This window comes from Triturus cristatus, chromosome 4_1, assembly GCF_964204655.1.
Source record: "Triturus cristatus chromosome 4_1, aTriCri1.1, whole genome shotgun sequence".
NCBI classification, from domain to species: Eukaryota; Metazoa; Chordata; class Amphibia; order Caudata; family Salamandridae; genus Triturus; species Triturus cristatus.
The window spans coordinates 44,763,838-44,788,258 of record NC_140585.1 but is presented as its reverse complement, the minus strand read 5'-3'; the positions used below and the strand labels follow the sequence as shown (position 1 = coordinate 44,788,258).

At 45.5% G+C, this 24,421-nt stretch overlaps 1 protein-coding gene across 3 annotated transcripts in view; it reads left to right on the top strand.

The window, feature by feature from the left end:
• Positions 1–24,421, top strand: part of LOC146839431 (voltage-dependent L-type calcium channel subunit beta-1-like) — a 269,660-nt gene that overhangs the window by 50,929 nt on the left and 194,310 nt on the right. For 2 of the 3 annotated variants that reach the window (XM_085651479.1, XM_085651480.1), the window contains exon 2: positions 5,134–5,253. In XM_085651479.1, coding sequence (XP_085507605.1) covers positions 5,134–5,253 — 120 coding nt within the window. Of the gene's footprint in view, positions 1–5,133; positions 5,277–24,421 lie in introns of those variants that run through there. The other variant, XM_085651481.1, reaches the window with a different exon arrangement.

The following is a 24,421-nucleotide window of genomic DNA, read 5'->3' as shown; positions in this document are numbered from 1 at the left end:
CAACAAGATTGTATGGGATCCAACAGCTCCTTGAAGATCTTCACACTTGTCTCTTTTCTGCTGGCTAAAGTGATTTTAAAGTGGCCTAAAAGATGTGCCGGCAAAGAGTGAAGCTCATTGTTTTTAACCCGTGAATAACAAAAAAACATAAATCCACAGCTCAGTATGACATAGCCATCTAACCAAGGACAGTACCAGAATACAGTGCTTGTAAGACATCTGTAAAGATGATCGGCTCATGGTATATATTAAAATGGTTTCTTCTCTACGCAAATATGAGTCCTATATAGTGGAGGAAAGACCAGCAACTGCGGAGGAACTCTCCCCTCAGATCAAACCGTAACATACGATTCTAAGTTATGAACATTCTTAGACCCTCATCATATCATGTAAGGACAGGAATAATATACATTCCTCACCCAAAAAATATTTATGAGCATACAAAACATCTAGCTACCACAAAAAAGTGATAAGCAGTTGGGTTTGTGTTTGGGTAACCATAAAAAGAATATGGATATACCTCATCATCCTTCTTCCATGCAGGACTTTTCTTGATACGCACTCCTAACCTTGTCGAGAGAGAGAACTTTGTTGTTAGTAGCATTTGCATTACTGTCAATTTGTCATTAGGGCATTCATAAACCTTTGTAGCCTTTCCTTCATTCCAAGCATGACTATTAATCAACTCCGTCACAGATATTCCAACCTTCTTCACCAGCAAACATCTGGAAAATTGGAATAATCCCTTTCTTCCGGTTTTACCTAACCGTACTCTCACCAGATCGCCAATTGTAAAACTTTTCATCATTATCCTTTTGTCTTCCAACTTACATTTATTCACACATTCTGTCACCTCTTGATGTCCCATCTTCCAGGGTTACTTAAGATAAGAACAAGGCCGGTTTCCTTTCATCTTCTCAAATGGTGACTTTTCTCCTTCACCTTTAGATGTGAGGTGATAAGCCCAAATTAAATCAGTCACAGCTTTAAGTCAATCACTACCTTCTCTTACAGGCAACCGTATTCCCTTTTTTAACACACTGTCGCACTTCTCAACCATGCCATTACTTTGCAGAAAATATACTGAAATACATAAAAGTTCAATTCCATGGTTCTTCAAGAATTCTTTAATTTCTTATGGATCTAGCTGCCCCCTATTATTTGTAGCTAATTCCTTGTGTAAATATTTCCATCAACAATTTCTTGACTTTCGTTGTGGGCAGACAAACGCGACCCGCAGCCACTGCAATCAATCATCATTATCCACCAGCCTTGCACGGAATTTGGGCCACCAAGGTGAAATGGTCCTGAGATGGCCAGTGCTATCTTCTCCCTAGATTGTTTTCAGGCACAACAATTTCCTCATTAGCTGACAATGTTGTCTTAGGAATTTATTGTGCTTCATCAATCTAGGTGCAGGTAGTATATATGCTCACACGTTCTCTTTAATACACCTATCAACAGCTGGCCACCAAAATCAGATCGAAATGTATGTTTGGTTCCATTCCTGCCAGGTTGTCCAAAATGTGCAAGCTCCATAATCCTTCTTCTTAAATTACTGGGAACAACCAACAGCTCACCCCAATATACTATACCAGCTTAGTGTGAAATGTCATTCACCACACCAGAATACTAAAGCAACTCATTGTCAAGATTTTTCTTCATGAGCCAACCCACACATAGGTACTCCACTACCCACTCAAGTGTTTCCTCCAATCAGGAGCTTCCAACCACTCTTGAGAAACCTCCCTGGCCAAGCTATCATCATATCTTATTCAACATCAAACTTGCACAGTTTATGACCTTGAACTGACAAACAAGAAAAACAAACAGCAGTGATATTCTTACTACCTGGAACATATTGTAAATCAAAATTGTACTCTTGCCACTTACAAAATACTCTGTGTTATCGTGCCTCCCCTTTCTGATGACAAAAGCTCAACTAACGGTCGATGGTCCGTGTACACTGAGAACTCACACAGATTGTCAACAAAATTCCACTCCCCACCAACAAACCAGGGCTTTCTTTCCAATCGTGGAACATGTCTATCTTTTCTGTAACTGAAAGCAGCCTAGATGCAAATACAACTGTTTCTAACCCAACCCCGCTCATCCACAGAGCCAGAGCAGGCGGAAGATCGTTCTCTCACATTGCAGCCAACACCTGGAACGAGCTACCGGCAGACCTCAGATGCGCCCCCTCCCTGAACACCTTCAGGAAGACCCTCAAGACCTGGCTCTTCAGCTGAATGAAGCTGCACACCCCCCATCTCAGCGCCTTGAGACCCTCACGGGCGAGTAGCGCGCTTATAATTCCCTGATTGATTGATTGACCCCTAGGATCCTGAAGCAAAGCAGCCCCTGTAGCAACACTGCTGGCGTTTGTCATAATTATCAACTTGCAAAGGTGTCACACAGTTTTGATGATGGGGCTATCGCCGTATCATCCTTTAACAAACTGCATTCCTTTTTGCATTATTCATTCCATTCATATCTCCTATTTTTAACAACTTCCTAATATTGACTTCCTTGTTGGAAGATATAAGACTATATCTTGCATAATATTCAGCCATTCCCAAGAATGACAGCAACTAATATTTGTCTTTGGGAGTGTGAGCATCGATAGCAGCTTTTACCAAGCAAGCTTGGGAGTAACTGCACCTTCAGGAATGGTTATCACCTAATGTATCATGCTCCTTCTTGGTCGCCTCCAATACTAGGATATTGCACCAGTTGATGCATGATTCTTTGAAAAATGGCAGATGCGGGAGTCCAAGTACCTGCAGTCTTTATTGCTCGTAACCCGTAGCCCACCTCCACTTTAGCTGCACATGACACCTAATGCACTCTCACTTGGGTCGACTTTTGAGTCCTCTCGATAGGGTAGGGAGGAATGGTGACAATAAGTCCTTGGGGACTTGATGGGGTGACTTAGGCATGGTTTGGCAGTGCATGCTGCTGGTGTTGTCCTTTGAATTTCTTTAATGTGTGGCAAAAAAGTCTTCATGTCCCACTGGTCTGGAGAACGAGGCTGCAGGGAACTGATCATAAAAGAACCGATACAGTAAGCAACTTTACCTTATTGGCTCAAGTCAAATATGGTTTCTTAAACTTTACTGCTATTTATCCATATGCTTCACATCATCTATTTTTGTTTTACCCCTAGATATTAAATTGTTAATGGATGATGCGCCTCTCCCCGTCCCTTCTACAGGGCTCTTTAAGACCTGGCATGTTTTTCTGAGCTTTTGTGTCTCTCGATGCATATAATGCATCTCAGATGCAACTGGACTTCAGGTACCAGAGTAAATGGAGCACTATAAAGGAAGCTAATGTGTCTCAAGCTTTGCATATTTCATGAAAGACTGATCAGTTTCAGATCTTATATAAAAGTGCATACTTTCTGTGGCTTGTGTGAGCATCTTGTGGGTTGTAAATTCGATTTGTGGTGTACCACAAACCACTCCTGGGTCTGGTCTGTAGAACAGATGCCCAGCACATCGTGGGATCAACCATAATTATAGCTGAACTTATGAGAGCATCTGTTTTTTTTTTTGTTTTTTTTTTATTAAAGCTGTTTTCATAGCCTGGAGCTAGCCATAACGCAACCGAGCTCTTTAAATATAATATCTTAATGGAAGTTGGTGTAGTTCATGATCCACTTAAAAGTCCTTCAGAGGAGATGTGTTATATAACAATGTTGGGGTTGTCCAGTAGTAGTAGACTGCAGACCTAAGGTTATTGAAAAATACCTTTTTTTATGCCTGCCAGGAATTCACAAAGTGATTCCTGGTGGACGTAAGTACGTTCACTAATGCAGATTCCTGCGCAATACGTCCTGAAAGAGCTATAGGGGTAAATCCCACTCAAGGGATGTTAGGTGTGTTGGGAATGCTCACACACGCGCGTTTGTGGGTGTTTTCAAACACTTCTCCAACTCCTTTCCAGGCTGGAAATTGCCTGTTACTCCCCTCCCAGGATGAAAAGGGCAAAGGCTCACCCTCAGATTTCCTGGGGGTAGAAGGGAAAAGCTTTCTTCACAGAAAAAATGTTTTTCACCCCCACAGAGAAGACACAACCGTGCATTTGCCCTGGCGGTTCCATTCCCCGTGGTTTTCTGTGCTCTGTAAACCCAGCATAGCAGCAGAAGGAGTCGCAGGATCGACATTTCCAGTCGGAAGGCTGGAGACCTGCGCCCGGTGCAGCTTTCCACATAGACTCCTGGGAATGGCGGGGGTACCATTAGGACTTAAAAGTACATTCAGTCGCAGAGCTAAATCTCCGCACACAATGTTACTTTTGTATTGGTGAAAAGGCAGGCCCAGGCCCGTTATAATCTTATTCTCAAAAATGTTGTGCATTGAAATTGTGCTTGGGTGAAAGTGTCATCTACAAGTGCAACTTACAGGCCATCATTTATAGAATTAGAATCTGCAGGAATTTGCTTTTTCAGAGGAATTTTCACGTGTTGTGAAAGGAATATCCGTTATTTATAAACACGTTTTTTTAAAAAGGGAAATTAAAATGTCTTCTACTCATACTTCCTCTTGTGACAGGAAATGTGTATGACCGCACATAACCTCCACGTCCCTTGGCATTTTTCTTAGACTATGAGATGTTGCTAGGGTTTGTTCCAGTTACATCACTTTACTGTTATTTTATATTGTTTTATTGTGTTGATGAACGCAGTACCTGGCTTCACCCACTCGTTTTCCATCACTCCGAAATCATATTATTTGAGGCCAGCTAGTGCGAGCTGTAAGTAGCCAATAGGACGTATGGGCCCTATCATCCTAGCAAACCTGCTTGGTCTGTCAATTTTGTAATTTGGACTACAGGGTGTGCCAGCGGCAACTCAACTTGGTAATTACTTTCAGCAATTGCGGCACATTTTTCTGTCTCTGGGTGTCTTCCAGCATCCCCTTTGTTACCCCATAGACCTCATAAGATGTCCCACAAATGTGATATGTTGCTTAGGTGCATAGTAAAAGCCCAGAAGTAAAAGTGGGGCTGTTACTTGGGTTTAATTTGTCTTTTTGCTCTCTTTGTTCACTAAGGTTCTGATGGGGGTGGGGGTGTCATCCTATCTGTGCTCCCTTGCTCTGATTGTGTTCCTCTCTTGTCTCTTTGAAGGGGTCTGCAGAATCCTACACCGGCCGCCCCTCAGACTCCGATGTGTCCCTGGAGGAGGACTGTGAAGCCCTCAGGAAGGAGGCCGAGCGACAGGCGGTGGCTCAACTTGAGAAGGCCAAGGTGAGTGCGGCACACTCTCATTTGTGCGATGCTGTGGCTGCCATTTAAAAAGTAAAGTCTCAGGCCATCGTTGCCCCTGAGAGGGAGTTTGCGCTTTGTGGGAGCGATGACTCCTGACCTCCATAGAAGCTCCCATCTAGGGGATACCTGAGAATACTGAGCGAAAGGCATCTAGCGAGAGCACGTTTGACAACATGCACCTCATGCATGCGCATGAGGTCTCTTCAGAACCATATGTGACTGGATACTCTCCCAGTATAGCACACACAAGGACTCCTACATCTAGTGTTCACTCAAGTCGATTCCTAATCGCAGTACACACATACGCTACCCATTGAAGGTCTACATCCCATTGATGTATGCCACGTTTTGGCGTCATTGCCTCATTGTCATCGCTTCCTCTTATCCACACACACAATGCTCTGCTTTCAATTTTTATTTTGACAGAAATTATATATTAAAAATGAAGAACTAAAATATGATAATTGCGCAAGCGCCACCACTCTGAACTCGTTATTGGCAGAAGCTTCTTTAGCAGCAATTACAGCCGTCCTCTCCTGCCTTTGCAGACCTCCATTGGTCACTATTGGACCAGTTTTCTCTACAGAACTGCTCTGAGCTTGGATGGAGAGCACCCTTGAAGTCGAGCCACACATTTCCCATTCGATTGAACCTCGACTTCTGACCAGGCTATTCCAAGACATCTACCATTTTGTTCCATAGCCATTCCAGTATGTCTTTAGCTGGTCGTTGTCAGGCTGAAAGGTGAATTCCTATCCCAGTTTCCTCTTTCTAACAGTGGACAGAAAGCAGCCTCATTTGAAGAGAAACTTCTTCATGGCATATTGATGCCACCACCATGCTTCACAGTAGAGTTGGCGCTACACTTGCTGAGTTTGCGACAAACGTAAAACTGCTCATTTAGGATAAAATTATACACTTGTGTTTGACAGACCATAGAATGTTTTTCACATGACTTCAGAATATCCAGAGTATTTTTGCATACTTCAAATAGGATTCAAGGAGGGCTTTCTTGTGTAATGGCTTCCTTCTTGCCACTCTAGCGTACAGGTCTGATTTGTGGACTGCTTTGCATATTGTGGTTGCACATACTATGACCATTGTTGACTATACAACTTGTAGATGGTTCAGAGTTGCCATCGGCTCATGGTAGCCATTCTGATTGGCCTCCTTCTTACATATGCATTCAGTTTATAGAGAGAAACTGGCAGTGGCAGATTCTTCGCAGTTCTATATACTTTCTACGTCTTACTAATTTTCTTTTTTTTTGTTTAAACAATTTTTATTAAGGAGAAAGCACAGAGTCCTCGTTAAATATCACATTGTAGTCCAAAGTACATACATTACAGTACATCGACTTTTGCTAGTTACAAAAATTATTGACTTGAAGGGTCACCAAACCTGTTTCTTCTCATCGCCATATCTTCTGTTGGAGAAGTACAAATTTCCCCCCCAAAGGCATTCCATCCTCCCCATTTTATTATCTCATTTCTTAGGGCAGCCTCTTTCTTTATAGACCTCTTTCTCTGCAATCAGACATCTATCCATCTCCGCCACCCATCCGACCGTCAGTGACCTGTTGTTTGATCCCCATAGTATTGCTGTAGCTTGCTTGACCAGCAGGTATCCTAATGCCACCCATTGCTGCTCCACTTCTGTCAAGTCGATGACCTCTCATATATTTAAAATCCCTAATCGCGGTGAGAATGAAATGTGCTTTCCCAACGTGTCTGTCATTTTCTTGGTTGTCCTGTCCCATATTGGACGTATATGGGGGCCGTCCCACAGGACATGATAAAAAAGTACCTTCTTGGCCACAGCCCCTGAGACAGCGCATCACTACGGCTACCTATTTTGGCCAAGAGTACACCTGAAAAGTAGGACCTGTGAAGTATTTTCAGTTGTATGAGGCGGAAGCGGTGATTTATAGCTTTTTCCCTGGGGGACGTTAGTGCTGCCTGCCAGTCCTCATCTTCCAATAGCCCTATGTCTGTCTGCCATCTATCGCGAAGAGATTGAAAGGAGTCAGGTAAGTTTTTTTTTAATTTACTTTTTTTATTATTTTATTTTCCATTTCAATAATACAATACAAACAAATCTTAAAAATGAGGATGATAAAAAAAAGGGAGATTAAGAATGCGAAAGAAAAATAACATAAATAAGGGCTCAGTTTCCACTTTGCAACATGATACATATATAATAAAAACAAGATCCACATTATCACTCCATCTGAACATAGGTTGATTGATGCACCTCCACATGGACGAATCACTCCCAACAACCAGAGCGAGCCAGACTGTGCAGCCAAATTAGTGTATCTCTCGCGGGACAGCAAAGTCAAAGGTTTAACATTCCAGCTGCCCTGGGCAGGTATCTTGTTAACATGTAACTCACGTTTCCCGATAACGTAGCTATGTTTATTGTGTCATCGGATCACCCTCTGCCATTATGGATATTGTAGTTTGTACCGTGGCCTTAGTCGCGGTGTAAGTGGCATAGAGTCCCCAAAAATTCTTTGGTCGACTCCTAGGGGGAAGAAGCTCACTGTATGCTCCTGTTTGCGTGTTGCAATATAGCATGTCACTAGTCCATTGTTTCAGCGTGGGGAGGGGCGCCTGGACCAGTGCATCGCCAAGACATGTTTGGCAACAAGGAGCGCCATGTCCACCAGGCGCCTAATGGGTTTCTGTATCTTCTTGGAGTAACTTAGTAATGCTAGTAGCGGGTCTGGGCTAATATCTACCTGCGTTATTGCCTGAATTTCGGTGAAGATTTGTGTCCAAGGAGTCAGGTAAGTTATTGCAGAGTTTATGGTAAGTGCAGGAGACCGCTTTATCCAAGAGTGGCTCTGTGAGCAATCGGTCCTCCAGGGGTGGAAGCGTCTGACAGGGAAGGGAGGTCAGGAACGTTAGTGAGGATAGCGTGTCGAATCTGTAAGTATCGGAAAAGCTCCTTGTACGAGAGTATGTCTACTTTGTAATTCCTTAAAGGTGAGAAGTTTCCCTTTGTGGACCAGGTCCCCTATAGTAGTGATGCCAATGGTGTCCCATTTGTCAAATACCTTGTGGAAGCACAGTGTTCCCACCTGCTGCGAGGACCACAACGGTGTGGCTTTTGTGAGTTTATCGGCCCACCCTAGGCATTTAGTGGCTTTACGCCAAATGGCCACAGTTTGTGACATTGGTCCTAAGTAGCGACCTCTTTAAACTTTACTGTAAAGGGCACCGAAATATCCCTCTCGCCCCATTTGGTATTGTTCTAGGTGGAAAGCCGGGTTTGTTGGGGATCCGCAGATCCATTGATTAACGGCCACCAGTTGTGAGGCCCTGTAGTAGAGGTGTAGCTCCGGAAGGGCAATTCCTCCATCATACCACCCCTTGGTGAGCTTCTGGATGGAGACACAGGGTGTCTTCCTGTCCCACATCAGGGTACGGAGTTCCCCCTCTATGGTGGTAAAATAATTGTCGGCTGTAGGGAATGGGCAGTTTTGAAGTATATATAGAAATTTGGGAAGTGCAAGCATTTTAAATAGGGCCGCCCAGGAGGGATAGGGGCAGCGACCTCCAGTGTCTAACATCTTCATGCAGCTGCTTTAAGGGGCCCAGAAGGTTATGTTCATAGAAGAGTTTGGGGTCGGCTGTATTAAATATGCCCAAGTACTTAAAACCTTCAGTGACCAGTTCTATAGTGTATCCGCGAGGTTGGCGAAGTGGAGGGCCGTGCAGCACGTACAGTACAGATTTGGACCAGTTAATAGTATACCCTGCGTATTTACCATAATTAGTGATGACATTAAATAAACTATTGATGGGGATCCGGGGGACGCTAGGTATATCATGTCATCAGTGTAGAGTGATATTTTGTCCCATATGTCTTGACTCCACCTCAGTCCCCGTATCGAAACATCCCGCCCTATCCAGTGGGCCAACGGTTCGAGGGTCAACGCAAATAGTAAGGGGGATAGGGGGCAGCCATGCCTAGTCCCTCTTTGCAAGGCAAATGTGGGTGATGTATGATTGTTCACCCTGACCTGACAACTCATTGTAGAGCAATGCCACCCATTGTCGTAATCGTGGGCCAAAGCCAAACCTCGCCAACACCTCGAAAAGAAAGTGCCATTCTATTGAGTCGAACTCCATAGTGGCGTCTAAGGACAGTATAACCGCATCTTCCTGCAGATTGGGCTGTCTACCCAGGACATTATGGACCCGACGAATATTGAGGGCGGTATTTCGACCAAGTACAAATCCTGATAGTACTTCCATCTCTAGTCCATGAAGACCAATGATTAGCCGGGATGCAAGAAGTTTGGACAACACCTTGGCCTCTGAACTAATTAGGGAGATGGGCCTATATGAGCCACAATTAACCACTAATTTGCCCGGTTTGCAGATGACAACTGTAGAGGCCAACTGTTGGTCCAAGGGAAGAGTGCCTCTCTCCAGACTCTCGTCGTACATGTTTTATAGGTGGGGAGCTATTTTAAGGGCCATCCCTTTAAGGAATTCAATGGGAATCCCATTAGGCCCCATTGCTTTCCCAGAGTTAATAGCAAAGATAGCTTTACAGATTTCGTCTGCAGTTATGTCTGCGTCTAAGGTGTCTCTGTCAGTATCTGAGAGTGTAGGCTGATTCATTTCTCCCAAGAGCCGACGAGAGTCTTCAGAGGAGGACGCAGTCCTAGAGGTATATACGGTCTCCAGGTGATCTGCAAATGTCTCCGCTACCTCCCGAGGGTCAGTTATCCGCCTCCCATCCTCAAGTAAGATTTCAGGAACCCATCGAGCCACCTGATCCCGTCTTTCTAGCCATGCTAGCATCTTGCCAGCACGTTCCCCGAGTTAGTAGATTCTATGGCGTGTCTGAAGCAACCTGGCCTGGGCCTTTTCCCGTGCCAGGGCTTTGTACTCTAGCTGTTTGTTTCGGAGTCTGTGGGCTGTGGCTTCAGTGGGAGAAGTATTATGTTCCGTCTCGAGGAGGAGTAAGTCACTGTCCATCTCGGTCAATTGTTTGCTGTGATTTCGGATATATCCGATTTTTAGAGCCAGGGCACGTCCCTTAATTACTGCCTTATAGGCCTCCCAAATAGTATTTGCCGAGTCAACAGAGCCAACATTTTCAGTGAAGTAGTGGTTCGTGTGTTCAGCGAGGTCATCTTTGATATCTGGAATTGTAAGGAGCCATGGGTTGATGATTACGGGGCCTCGGGCCAAACGTTGGTGAAAAGTGAGTTCAACCCTGAGGGGAGAATGGTCGGAGATGCCTCTTGGGAGCCCCTGGGGATGCTGGAAATGACCTATGTCTGTGAGAAACGTAAGGAAATAATCAAATCGGGACATACTTTTATGTGCGTTGGAATAATGTGTGAAATGAGATACACCAGGATTCAGCGTTCGCCATATGTCTGTAAGACCCATTGCTTGGGCGAAGTCAGCCATGTTATTGTTACGGCGGGAAGATGATTTTTGAGGGTGTCTATCAATGAGTATCTTGCCTAGATCTTGTAGTGCTGTTTTACCCAGCGCTGGTGGGAGGTAGGCCGAGATTATATTCAGTGATTTGCCCTCCCATGTCGCCTCTAGAACAGCAAATCGCCCCTGTGGGTCGGTCTAAATACAGGTGGGTGTAAGGGCCAGACTCCTGCGAATGAGAATACCTACACCTCTAGATCCAGACGTAAATCCGGCATGAGCCACAAGTCTGTACCCCCATCTGTGGAGAGCTTTACAACTGTTACCCACCAGGTGAGTCTCTTGCAATAATATTAAGTCTGGCAAGTGTCGTTTAAGGTATTGCAGGACTACTCCCCTCTTTATTTTGCTGCCTAATCCATTGACATTCCACGTCAAAATTGACAATTTTATGTCTTTAGAGTCTGTCATGTCTAATAGTTAGAGGAAACATGTGCAAAGTGGTGTGCCAGTATTGGTGGCACCGATGGAGAACCCCATGTTGAAGAATGGTACTTGGCCAGGGTGGCAGTGGGACCTCTTCTTTCTCATCCCCCCGTCCACCGAGGTACACTGCAATTTAGCCCCTTGGATTGGTGACATCTTACTTACTTGTATGCTCTGTGCAAAGAAAAATATAACATTCAAAATCCCAACCACCCCCCCTTTCCCTTTCTGAGCCCCCCTTGCCAGTGTAATCTGAACTATCCACTCCCCAACAAGGCAGAGTGCCTGTCGCCCACCCTCCCATTTGCGAGGTGCTCGGCTAACCACCTCCGTCCCTCACCTTTCACGTAGTAGATTCATGGTATATTGAAATGCTATTTATTATAGTCCAATCCATCTGTATGGTTCATGATAGCTTCGAGACGTATGTTCAATTCAGACAGTTCCGCCCCAGATGTATAATCTGCACTCGTTCAGAGAGTCATTGCATGGAAATCGCAAGTCCCAGAGCCGGCAACTACACACTTGACTAGACATTATGGGTTAAAGCAACAGGATCCTAGAGCCTGAGTCAGTGTGCCCCACTTGAGTCCCCCTCTAGATGTCTCTCTCTCTCCGCGGGAGGGGCTCGCTGACCGTTGTTGGGGCCTCCATTGTTGCGTCCATCTGTTTGCCTCTCCACTCGGCGCCATCCTTCCAGCCAGTCCCAGGCTTATGGGGACAGGAAAAAACAAGACTTTCCATCAGACTCCACCCGTAGCTTGGCCGGGAATAGCATGGAGTATTTTATGTTTTTGGCCCGGAGAGCTTTTTTACCTGCTGTATAGCTGCGTCTCTGTGCCTGGACTTTGACAGTGAAGTCTGGGAAAAATGTGACGTTTGCATTATCAATTTTTAGTGAAGGTCCGGCCTGCGTTGTCTGTAAGATGACATCTCTGTCCCGAAAATTAAAAACTCTTGCAATTATGGGCTGTGGGGGAGCTCCGGGTTTAGGACGGCCCCCGGGAACTCTGTGGGCCCGTTCGATGGAGAAATAGCCGGAGAGACGTTTAGGCTGGAGTTTAAGTATTAAGTCCTCCACAAAAGGTCAACAGCCGGTTCTTCCATTCTTTCAGGCACACCAAGAATACGGATGTTATTCCATCTCGCCCTCCCTTCGTAATCATCTAGGAGCTCTTCGGTTCGAGGGCCGTCGTAGTGGTCTCCACTTCTTTAACCCTTGAGTCCATTTTCTTCAGATCTGCCCGTAGGAGGGTTATCTCGATATTCACTGAATCTATGCGTGTTTCCAATGATGTCCTTACACCAGCTATGGCCTCCATAACATCCTCCAAGGTGAGAGTTGTAGCTGGGCGGCGAGATTGTGAGGTTTTGGAGTCACCGCCGAATGCCATCTCGGTGTCCTCCCCCCTGCTTTGCCAGTTGTGTTTGGGCGTGAGTTTTAAGTCCTTTGTTGTTAGCCATGAGCAATAATTCTGGAGACACAGGGGTTCAGCTATTTGGGGGAACGCACCTGTAATTGCCGCCGCCTGCGCGGAGGAGAGAACTGTCCTCTGCTGACCTGTCGGTGTTCCAGGTGGTTACGCTGGGCCAGAAGTGGATCGAGACCGCTGCGTTGTCAGGTCAAAGCTGCCAGTGTCTGGTGCCCACTCTACAACAATTCTAGGTGGGAAACCTTTCTCCGTCAACACTAGGGCCCCAAAGGCCTGTTGAGCCCCGGATTTATATTGTGATCATTACAGCCACAGCCCCTCGAGGGGTTAAAAGAAGGCCATCGGAAGCTAGGGATCAGTCTGCCATGCAGCACCATCCGATGTGTCTGTTGGTCTGATTTCACCTGCAGCAATGACAGCTGGATGGGATACACTGTGCTTAATTATATTGTGAGCACTGTAAATAGGCCTTTCTGCCCAGGCCCCGTGTGTGCCGGGTTGTCCTGTCCTCGCCCGGGCCCACTACAGTGTATGGCATGATCATGGACCGGAAGATTAAATGTCTTGAGTTAGCTGTGTTTACTGGTGAGGACGTGTTCCTGAGGAGGTCTATTAGAGCCAGAGGGAGCAGTTCCTAGGCAGTCTCTGCGGGAGCAGGCTGCGCGTCCGGGGCCTCAAGTTAGTGGCAGCTATCTCGCCGTCTCTCCGCTCCGCAGGAACAGCGGTGGCGTCTACGAGCGCTCCTCCTCCCTTTGCGGCCCATGATCTGCACCCTCTCACCTCGGCCTTCTGATTACGTCTGGGAGATCTGGCAGGACTCCGCGCTACCCGGAGACTCCGTGGGTAGGCCCTGGGGCCAGGGACCTCGATTCGGCAGACTCTCCGCTCCAGGCACAGTGTCTGTCGGGCCTCAGTCGCGTCCTCTCCCCGCTACTGTTCGCATCAGCACTCCGGTATATTGCACCTACGCCTTGTCGTGAAGGCCTCAACGGGGCACAACGGTGTCACGTAGCGCCCACTGCAGCGCCCAGGGCAACGCGGCTGTAGTCCGCAGATCTCCATCGGGGCTTTCTTCCCTGCTAGTTCCCGGCTGCCACTTTGTGTCGTCCGGGGCTCAGCGAGTCAGGCACTCTCACCGGCTCAAAGTTGGGCAGCCCTCCGTCTCGAGCGGCGCCTCCGGGTTGGATTGGGTTGGGGTGAATTCCCCGATATCATGGGGCAGTCTCCGAGTTGGCAAACAGAGAAATGAACGGATTTATAGTCGAGGGCTGCGGAGCAGGTTCAGAAAGCGACCATTCCTGACGGCTGCTAGCCACGCCCTTACTAATTTTCTTAACCATGTTTGTACATCCTCCAAGCAATATTCAAGTTCTTTGAAATGTTTGCACCCAGTCCCTCATTGTGTCTCCACAACTATGTTTTGAAAGCTCCCTGGTACACTGATTTTAAATGCAATAGCCAGCAGAGGGAATTTGTAGCAACTTCTGAATTTATCCTGAAATCATCTCTACAACAGAGGTGGAGGCCAACTATTTTGATTTGGAAGGAGATTGGGTAAGTCTGTGATATTACAAGGATGGGGTGAGCTGGAGAGTCTGTTTCCTATGAACATTGCTGCTGGATCATATTTTTAGGAGCTGTTTATCCAGTGCCTTGTTTCTGTGCATCAATAGCCCCTTGTTTAGCAAAGCTGTCACCTAACTATGCCAGAAGGCAAGCCCTTGCCCCTTATCTGTTTCATGATCCTCATGGCCTCCCCTCTTAATTTGCGGCATCTCTTCCCCAAGGCTACTCTTAAACGCTGCACAATGGATGGTGTCTCTGGTTAGGTCCATAACCCAACTTCTACATTGTCACCAACACAGCTGAACCATTTGGGTCATTTAATTGCCCAAAATGGCTGCTAATTTTGATCTGTCCAGAAACAATGTTCTGGGTGGAAAATCTGTCCTCGAAGTCCTTTTCTGTAAAACATTTATTTGACAACCTAATGATTCTGTGTTTGGTTCCTTTTCTGTAGCATGTTTATTTGATAACTTATGAGTCTGTGTTTGCTTCACGTAGTTATTGGATCTACGTACTCGGCCCTAATTTTCATTTATTTATCATTCTAAAATGCTTTAGTTCCTGTATTGTGGTCTGTTGGTATAGAATTCTGTTTTCCTTGTATATTAGGGATACCTACCATGCGTAATTCACAGAAAGCCTTAATGACAAAAGAATGAATTCTGATAACTTATTGGAATCTTTTGTGTAAGTGAACCCCATTTTAGGGAGCTGGATACTGACACTACGTATGGTTCCTATTGTAATTAGATCCATCTAATCTGCATGTATCTACACCATTACAGATAAAATCTTTAATACTGAGGTCCAAAGCTGCCCTGAGTTTTTTGTCATACTGAATGTAAACTGTAATATTAATCGGTCTATAATACTTAAGTTAAAGTGCCCAGTAGACAACACATTTTCCTTATTCCACTTTCCTCTTAGATGCTCAGAACAGTCAGAAAGAAGCCTCTTTAACGGGATCCAGGATGTTTCTCACGCCGTGGGTGCCGTCCACAAATTAACAGCATCTTGCTTATTTCTATACTGAGAAAATGTCCAACACTTGCAGTGATATTCAGGCAGCTAGCAACTCTAGTGACATTGCCTCTGGTCCAGCTGTGCTGTCTTCTATCTCTTTATATCCACTTTGTGAGGTTTAAAAAAAAGTTACTTTTGATTCCCTAGTAGGTTTGCATCTTGGTTTCAAAAGAAGTCCTTCTTCGTGGTCCTCCCTTTCCTCAGAGATTACTGCATTCTGTCTGGCAGTTAGTAATGTCTCTAAGCTATCAGAAGGGGAGTGGTTACATTATAGTGAAAATAAACTCGTCCAATCATCTAACTTCTGCCCTTTTCATTTTTGCATGTTTATTTGATGTGAATTAGAAGCAGACAGGTCATACAGTTAATGTCAGGATCCATACAACAGACAGGAATAAAACAATTTCCATTTGATCTCCCTATGGAAGTTTTTGGAAATGGGGGTCTCTAGTTGGCAGGATGTTACCCTGTCCAAGTAGGGACCCTTCTTTCTAGTCAGGATTAGGGGGGATACACTTCTACAATAACCCCTGCTCACCCCCTTGGTAGCTTGGCACGAGCAGTCAGGCTTATCTCAGAGGCAGTGTGTAAAGGAGTGCCAAGGTTGATAGACCTGAGTAGCCCTCTATTTTAACATCACACATTGGTTATTTGTAGTTTTAACCAAGATCGCCACCACCAACCTTTTTATACATACTTGGGTCCGTGAAAACAGCTAGCACACACATTTGCAGGGTCTTCATTACTGAAGAGATAGACTATGGGCTTTACCAATACCCGAGTTTTGCTTGTTTTCCAAACACTAGCCTCAATAAAGCTTTTAATACAATAATGGGCTCTGTCCCTTTAAGATTTGCCTAAATACGTCACGTCGCACGCCTCCCACGTGACCTTAGAGCAGTATTTCATTCAGCATACAGCGTCTTTACGGCAACATTCGGGCCGCGGATGACCGTATTGTAGGTCTGGTGAGGGATACCCCCTATATACAAGTAAGTGTGTTCTTGCGTGTGAGTGCTTCTGATGAGCCGTCACTTCCCAGGCGAGGGCGCACCAAATTTACTCACTGTCTTCTCCTTTTACTTTAAAAAGTTACATGGCGAGAAACTCCTCCGCCGCGGAACCCATGATGTGAAGCCATTTCTAACTTCACGTAAGCCGCCCAATTTTACCGACAATCTTCCATGCTATGGTGCACACACCTTGGTAAAAATGTGTGTAGCGCGAAGGCCTGATCATGCCTTTTTTAACTTTCGAGGGGATAGCACGAATTGAGCACGTACTCAGAGTGTGGTGCACTGATTGTTTTCACTTGTGTACCACTTGAGTACGCTCGTAAAAAGACAAATTGTACAGTATGGCATGTTACAAGTAACCTCTGGCATGACCAGGTAACAGAGGTTTTCACTAGTGTTACAGCAAATACGAGCACTGGTGGGGGTATGAACGTGATCCACAAATACGGGGTCACTGATGTAAACGCACCTCGACAAACCATAAGAGAAATAAGTGTACACCTATGGATGCGTTTGTTGTATTTCTTGTCTATTTCTCTTTCAGATTGGGGCCCTTGGAAATCCCGGGAGCGCCCATTTTGGTAAATCAGTGAGTTTTACCACACACACATACTCCTCAGGTTAGGGTACGCCTTAGCGTGCGTATACCGCCGGGGAGTTTTTTGGTCCTGATGAAAGCTTAGCTAAAATAGCAGTCACAAGCAGAAACATGTCGACCACTCTTTCACAGTAAAATCTAGGATACAGTTGGCTCACTGTAAAGGCCAGCACGAGTCCGCTTCACCTGTTTTTAAAGATTGGAAGCTGCCCTGTTATTAAAATTATTTCTGTGTTCAGCTTGCCATCTTTTAAAATTGCACCTCCTTTTTTTGCACTATCACACTGTCAAAAAAATCCAGCTCCGCTGTAATTCAGACGTTGTAGCACACCAGGGAGACACTCGGTCTCCTTGGTGGGAACCCGATGATGAAGCATGTCACCAACTAGGTTGGTGAGTGAGGGTTCTTTTAAAAAATAGAGGTTTTTTTCCATCACACCTGCCCCTCTTTTTGGTGTTACTTTATTTCTACACCAATAGTCACTCTTTTGTTGATTAATAATATTTACTAGGGGGAAGAAGAGTGAGTTTCTCTCCCTGTCTCTCTTGTTGTTTGTTATATATGGTAGACGTAAACCTTCTTCCAGAGTTGGGGGGAAAAAAGTGGTTGGAAGGAAAGTGAACTTGCAAAACACTCAGATTTTCGCATGAGCAAATCTACACATGCATATTTGCTCATGCTAAAATGCAGTTCATGAATATTTTCTAGGAGTACTATTTATTTTCCTACTTTTGTAAATGCTTGAGAATTCACGAAAGCTGTATAGCTGCACTTAATGCAAGGACATATACCATGAGTGCACTTTTTAGACTTTTTTTATAATTGGACCCTTAATTTGGTCTGGCATTGACCATGACCTTTTTTGTTTATTAAAATTCTGTTTCTCTCTCTGTATTGGCTGGTTTTAATGTGAGGGACAGCATTCTGCTCATTCACAAGGAGCATATCGGCACACAAAGTAGTTTTGTTCAATGCCAGTGACTACTGTGGTAGTGTGTGCTTTTTGAGACCAAAAAACAATTTTGCTTTTGCCAATGTTTGTTATAATGGTGAGTGCCCAGCATCTCCCACACCAATAAGGTTTGACAAAAACCATGCCAAAACAAGTCACACATTGACAAAACTACAAAGCTGACCACCAGTTTCAGACCTACTGGCATTGCCAATGCTTGTTTATTTTTGTTTCCCATAATCTTATTGAAACTGGTTACACTGATTTTCTTTTATGATTATTTTTGGGAAATAATAGGATGTGTCGACACATTACTAAATGATGCTGCAAAGAAATGTTACCTGAAAATTTACAGTAGTTAAGCAAAAAAATGTTTTTCTTGCTTTCATTTTTTATGTGTAACTGCAACGATTGATGGACGGAATGCTGAATGGATCATATGATGCATGTGGCTGGGTCCAAACTGGGGTGGCATAGTGGGCAAAAGAACAATGAGTTTAACTGGGGGAGAATGTTTGAATCATTCAGCATTCCCTCCATTGTTTGTTACACTTTTCCCCATAAGTGGAATGGGTATGCCCAGACATGGTTCCCGGGCTCATTGTGCCACTGGATTCAAGCTATCCTGGCTGATGAGGGGTAACACCTCTAAATTGGTCTAAGGATGCTTGTTTCCGGTCCAGGGAGGACCTGGCTTGGCAGTTCGGGCTGGACTGTTTCCATGAGGCACAGGGTTAAGACTGATTTGCATATGACCAGGTCTAAACTGGGGTGGCATGGTGAGCAAAAGAATGATGGATTTAACCCAGATCTCTTGACTGGGGGTGAATGTTTTGATTTGTTCTGCATTCCGTTTATCAATTGTGTGTCTTTTGCTTTCTCGCCCTAAGTGCGCCGGGTATGCCAGACGGGGGTCCCAGGCTCACTGTGCCACTGGGTTCAAGCTATCCTGGCTGATGAGGGGTGAAACCCCGAAACCGGTCCTAGGATGCTTGTTTCCTGTCCAGGGAGGACCTGGCTTGGCAGTTCGGGCTGGACTGTTTCCATGAGGCACAGGGTCAAGACATTTGCATATGGCCAGGTCTAAACTGGGGTGGCATGGTGAGCAAAAGAATGATGGATTTAACCCAGATCTCTTGACTGGGGGTGAATGTTTTGATTTGTTCTGCATTCCGTTCATCAATTGTGTGTCTTTTGCTTTCTCGCCCTAAGTGCGCCGGGTATGCCAGACGGGGGTCCCAGGCTCACTGTGCCACTGGGTTCAAGCTATCCTGGCTGATGAGGGGTGAAACCCCGAAACCGGTCCTAGGATGCTTGTTTCCTGTCCAGGGAGGACCACCTGGCTTGGCAGTTCGGGCTGGACTGTTTCCATGAGGCACAGGGTCAAGACATTTGCATATGGCCAGGTCTAAACTGGGGTGGCATGGTGAGCAAAAGAATGATGGATTTAACCCAGATCTCTTGACTGGGGGTGAATGTTTTGATTTGTTCTGCATTCCGTCCATCAATTGTGTGTCTTTTGCTTCATTTTTTATGAACATTTTATTTTGAAAGCAAAGAATCATCAATCTTGCTTTCAAGCTTCTGCAAATATTTGCATCAAATCAGAGAGCATTCTGGGAGCATTATACATAGCCTCATATTGCTAAACTTTAAAAACGTGTGTACACATTTTTATACTGGAACCACTGTCAGTAGTGCAGTCGGAGCTTACAACATTTACTCACCCTAATAATGAAGGCGTTCATTTAAAGAACCATAAATACAAGTATGAACAGCATTAACATATGGACACAAATATTACCTTAACTTCATGGAGTGCCTTTCCCTGATCCATAAAGTAGTACTGCAAAGTAGCAGCCAAAGGGTTTGTGCTGCAGGGGGGTGGGCCTACTTTTCCCAAGGACAAAATACACATGAAAACTTGTTGCCCTTGACCCCAAACAATATGTCCTGAGCATCAGGCTATAGGAATTCCACATCCCTGCGGCTGATGAACCCGAGTCGATGGCGCTGGTGTCAGTAAGCCAAGGCTGCGGTGTGGGATGGGGTGCAGTGCGTCATGTAACTTACGAGCGGTGCCCTCAAACCACAGTGCAAGCAGCAGCGATAATGTTGGCGTGGAACGGTGTCGTCGGAAATACCAGGGTGGCAGCGTATAGCAAGTCGGTGAAAAGTGCGATGCCCACAGGTCGGGGTGCAAGCAGCGTCTCGGTGATGGCGATAGGCATCGTGGGTGAGAGGTTGCGGTGTGAAGTGCGGCAGTGGCCTCTGCAGTGCCTTCAGGACACCGAGCCAGCATGACGTCGTTGACAGCGTCAGGTTGCTTTTTCTTCTGTTGCAGCACAAAACACACAGTTCCCAGTACTGGTAGCAGATGAACATGACGTCTTTGCTGTTCTTTGAGACTGCTTGAACAGGGTGCAAACTCTACCTCAAGCGCTTGGAGAAACTCAAACAAAGAAGTTTTAAAAAGTTCAGTCCAGTCTTTTCTCTGCCCAAGACGGAAGCAGCCACTGCAGGCCAACACAGCAAAACACACAGCAAAGTGGTAGTTCCTCCTCACAGCTTCTCCGGCTCTTTTTCTTAGTTGGTTCCTTGATCCAAAAGAGTTCTAAAGTCCTGGGGTCTGGGACCCAATTTTTATACCACATTTTCCTGTGTTCTCTTGTGGCAAAAAGTCTCTCAGCTTAGTCTAAACGAGTTCTGTCATCTCTGGTCCATCTCCTTGGCAGGAGGTGGAGACGGCATGGAGCACAGGAGACAGGGCCTATTCAGGTGCAAGTTCAACTGCCCCCACTACTCTAAATGCAGCCCAGGGCTATTCAGCTCAGTTATGAGTCATCCAGGAAAGGCAGGACACGCCTCAACCTCCCCCTCAGTGGCTGTCTGCAGTGAATGCACCTCCACCTACCTTGAATGTTAAAGATTGTCCAGTTGCTGCTACTGTATTGTGAATCAAGACTTGTGTTTTATCGTACACAGTTATTATTGTTTATTTTTCTTTATTACTTGCATGTTTTGTCACACTGCTATTTCACAAAGCTGAGTTCAGTCTCTTTTTATTTTTTGTCATAATGTGCACTGATCGATAGGTATCCATCTTTGTCTGACCCATGAAATAATGTGGACCAAAGTTTCTACATGCAATGAATGACTTAGCAAATAAATGCTTAAAGTCCATATGAATTTAGTTTATGGTCTTTAGTCTGTTAAATTGCTTTAACAGCATATGAAGGTGACGGCTAGGACACCTTTCTTCCTGTTCAATTATATGGCCCCGTCGAGCTGCCTAGGGCCAAACCCCTTCTAGCTATAACGCTTTCTAAAAGTGGCATTTTCAAAAACAGTCTAAAACCCATCTTTACTAAAAGATGTGTCATTACATTCTGAGTTTAGGGAGCCCAAACTCCATTTCTCAATCTTGTCCCAATGGAAAGTTATATTTGGTAGATGTTACAAAGCAACTTCTGTGTTAACCTATGGGCGAGGTAGCGTTGCAATACTGAAAAACAAAATACACATTATTTCACTATCTGAACATGCCACACACACCAGGACATTTCCTACCTTTCACATACACTGAAGGGGTACCCCAGAGGGGTACCTTGGGCCGACCTGAGGGGTGCCTTACATATGAGGAAAGGTAAGGTTTGGGCCTGGCAAGTGGGTGCACTTGCCAAGTCAACATGGCAGTTTAAAACTGCACGCAGACACTGCAGTGGCAGGTCTGAGACACCTTTGAAAGGCTGCTTGTGTGGGTGGCACAATCAGTGCTGCAGGCCCACTAGCAGCATTTTATTTACAGGCCCTGGGCACATACAGTGCACTATACTAGGGACTTAGTAAATCAAATAAGCCAAAAATGGACGCATCAATCCATAAACACAATTTACAGAGGAGCACTTGCCCTTTAACACTGAACAGCAGTGAGAAAGTGCGCTGAGGCACAAAACCAGCAAAACGAAGTCCTACGTACCATGAAAAACAGGAGGCCAGAAAGCAAAAAGACATGGGAAACATGCCAAAAGATGCCAGGTCTAACTGTAGTGATGGTGAAGAAATAAGGAAAGAGAAACACAAAAAGGAGAGACAGACTTCCAGATAACTGGAAACACGTGTTCGAGGCATATGAGCTGTAGATCATATGCTTTAGCATAGATCGCCATCTGGTGTCGGGTCCAGATGTTTGCACTTTGTTTTTGTTCTAAGAAGTCTTTGCAGTCATGAGGTAGGTGGCTCCTCCTTTCGGCGATAGTATGCACGGGCATCGACTCCATCCCCAGACTGTTTTTTTCCGCCATCGGGTTTGGATGTGTATTGCTGCGCTCCGGTTCGGTATTGTTTTGAACCCCTTCGACGCGCAATCCTCTACCCTCGACGGTATTGTCTTTCGATCACGATTTCCCATTCGTGTACACTGTAAAACCTTTGATCAAGAACTTCAAGTCAGGCTGTCGGGCGTACCTGCGCCAACCACGCTAGAAGTCGATGGAACGGATTCCGTACAAGTTATGTCTCAGTTGTCGTGCAAGTTCCCACTCACCGACTTGCACGAGGTATGCAACCTGTGCTTATCCCTGGAACACAAAGCAAGATCCTGCGAAGTATGTCGATCATTCCGATCGAAGAAGACCATAGTGATCGTCGGGCTCGACGCCACGAGATGCAACGCGGCAGCGACTCTGTACTGGACATCTTTGGCGAAGACCTAGAACACCACCGTCCTGCCGCAGAAGCTGAAGAAGAACTGGTCTCCGTGTCCGAAGCCGACTTCGACATGGAGGAGGACCTGAACGTCACTCCGGGTCAACGTACCGGGAGTACAGATCCCCATGTGCCCACTCAACCAAAAGATATGGCTCCGGTATCACCCTCTGGCTCCGATCAACACCGAGAAAAAGTTTCAGATCTCCATGAAACCTAAACATAAGCCTTCCAGCTCGGGCTTGAGCTGGCCCCATTCCGGTGCCGAACCAACACCTTCTGCACCGAAACATAAGGAGAAACATGTGCCACTTCCTACGCCGTCTGCACCAAAAACACCTTCGGCACCGAAAACCTCGGAGCAGAAACACACAAAATCAAAGGACTCTGAACCGAAATCATCCAAGCCTAAAGCCTCGGAGCCGAAATGCTCCACACCTAAAAGCTCAGAGCCAACATCCTGTGCGCCGAAAAGTTCAGAAGTTCAGAGCCGAAACATGCCACTCCAAAGACTCCAAAGCCTAAACTGGCTAAACCTAAGCATTCAGACTCCAAACACTTGGCACCCAAAGACACTGAGCTGAAATCTTTGATGCCGAAATCCACTCCTAAAGGAGCAGATACTCCTTCCAAGGAACTTCCATCCGCAGACACACCTCTGGATCCAAAACAAAAAAGACTTAGTATTGATCCAAAAACTGGACACCTTTTGGCTACTCTTCCCAAAAAATGGAAGTTAGACCTCCCAGGAGATGCCTCTATACCTCTGAAGAAAAAAAGAGATATATGTACTAACCTTTCTCCCCCTTACATACCTCCCTCTCCCCTCCTATTCCCAATTTACACATTACACCATCAAATGCACCACTTCCAATGTCACCTGACTCACAGGATGACGATTTTGGGGATGGGAATGGAGATGACGATCATCATACCCCACAGGATCCGGACACACCACATGACACTGATCCCTGGGATGATTATGATAAGGATCCGGACCACCCTAATGACCCTGACCTTTATCCCTCCAGACCTTCCCGACCTGATGACAACATTGGCTTTACACAACTTATTAACAGGGGTGCCCAATATCAAGGGGTGGAACTACATACAGACCCTCAAGAAGAGGATTTCCTTGTAGAAACATTCACACACTCCCAAAGGTCTACTAACACCTTACCCATGCTGAAGGGCATGTTAAAACATACTGACTACGTATTCAAAGACCCAGTTAGAGCCAGGATACTGACACCTAGGGTGGATAAAAATTACAAGCCCGCTCCCACAGACCCAGTGTAGATAAGAAGTCAGTTACCTTTAGACTCCCTTGTTGTATCGTACGCCCGCAAGAGAGCTAACTCTCAAAATACAGGCGGTGCCTCTCCTCCCGATAAGGAGTCTAAACTTATTGATGCGTCTGGCAAGAGAGAAGCTTCACAGGCAGCCAATTATTGGCGTATTGCCAATGCTCAGGCTCTGTTAGCACGCTACGATAAGGCCCACTATGAGGATTTGGAAAAACTCATACAACATTTGCCAGAGGAGTATAAAACTAAAGCTAACAACATCATTCAGGAAGGGAAGCTCATCACCAACACTTCCAGAAAATGCTCCCTAGATGCAGCGGACACTGTTGAAGAGACACGCTTGGCTTCGAATCTCTGGATTCAAGCAGGAGATACAATCCTCCATACTTAATCAGCCTTTTGATAAAGAGCATCTTTTCGGGCCAACAGTAGATACTTCATTAGAAAAGATGAAGAAAGACACCGAAACAGCGAAACCCATGGGAGCCCTACAATTACCTTCTAGCAGGTGTTCCTTCCGTGGCTCCTTTTACAGGAGTGGCTCAAAAACACTGTTGTCAGGAAATCCCTCCTCCTCTTACAAGGGGAACAACCAATCTGACTCCTCAAGAGGCTATTTTCGAGGAGGTTACAGAGGCAATAACAAC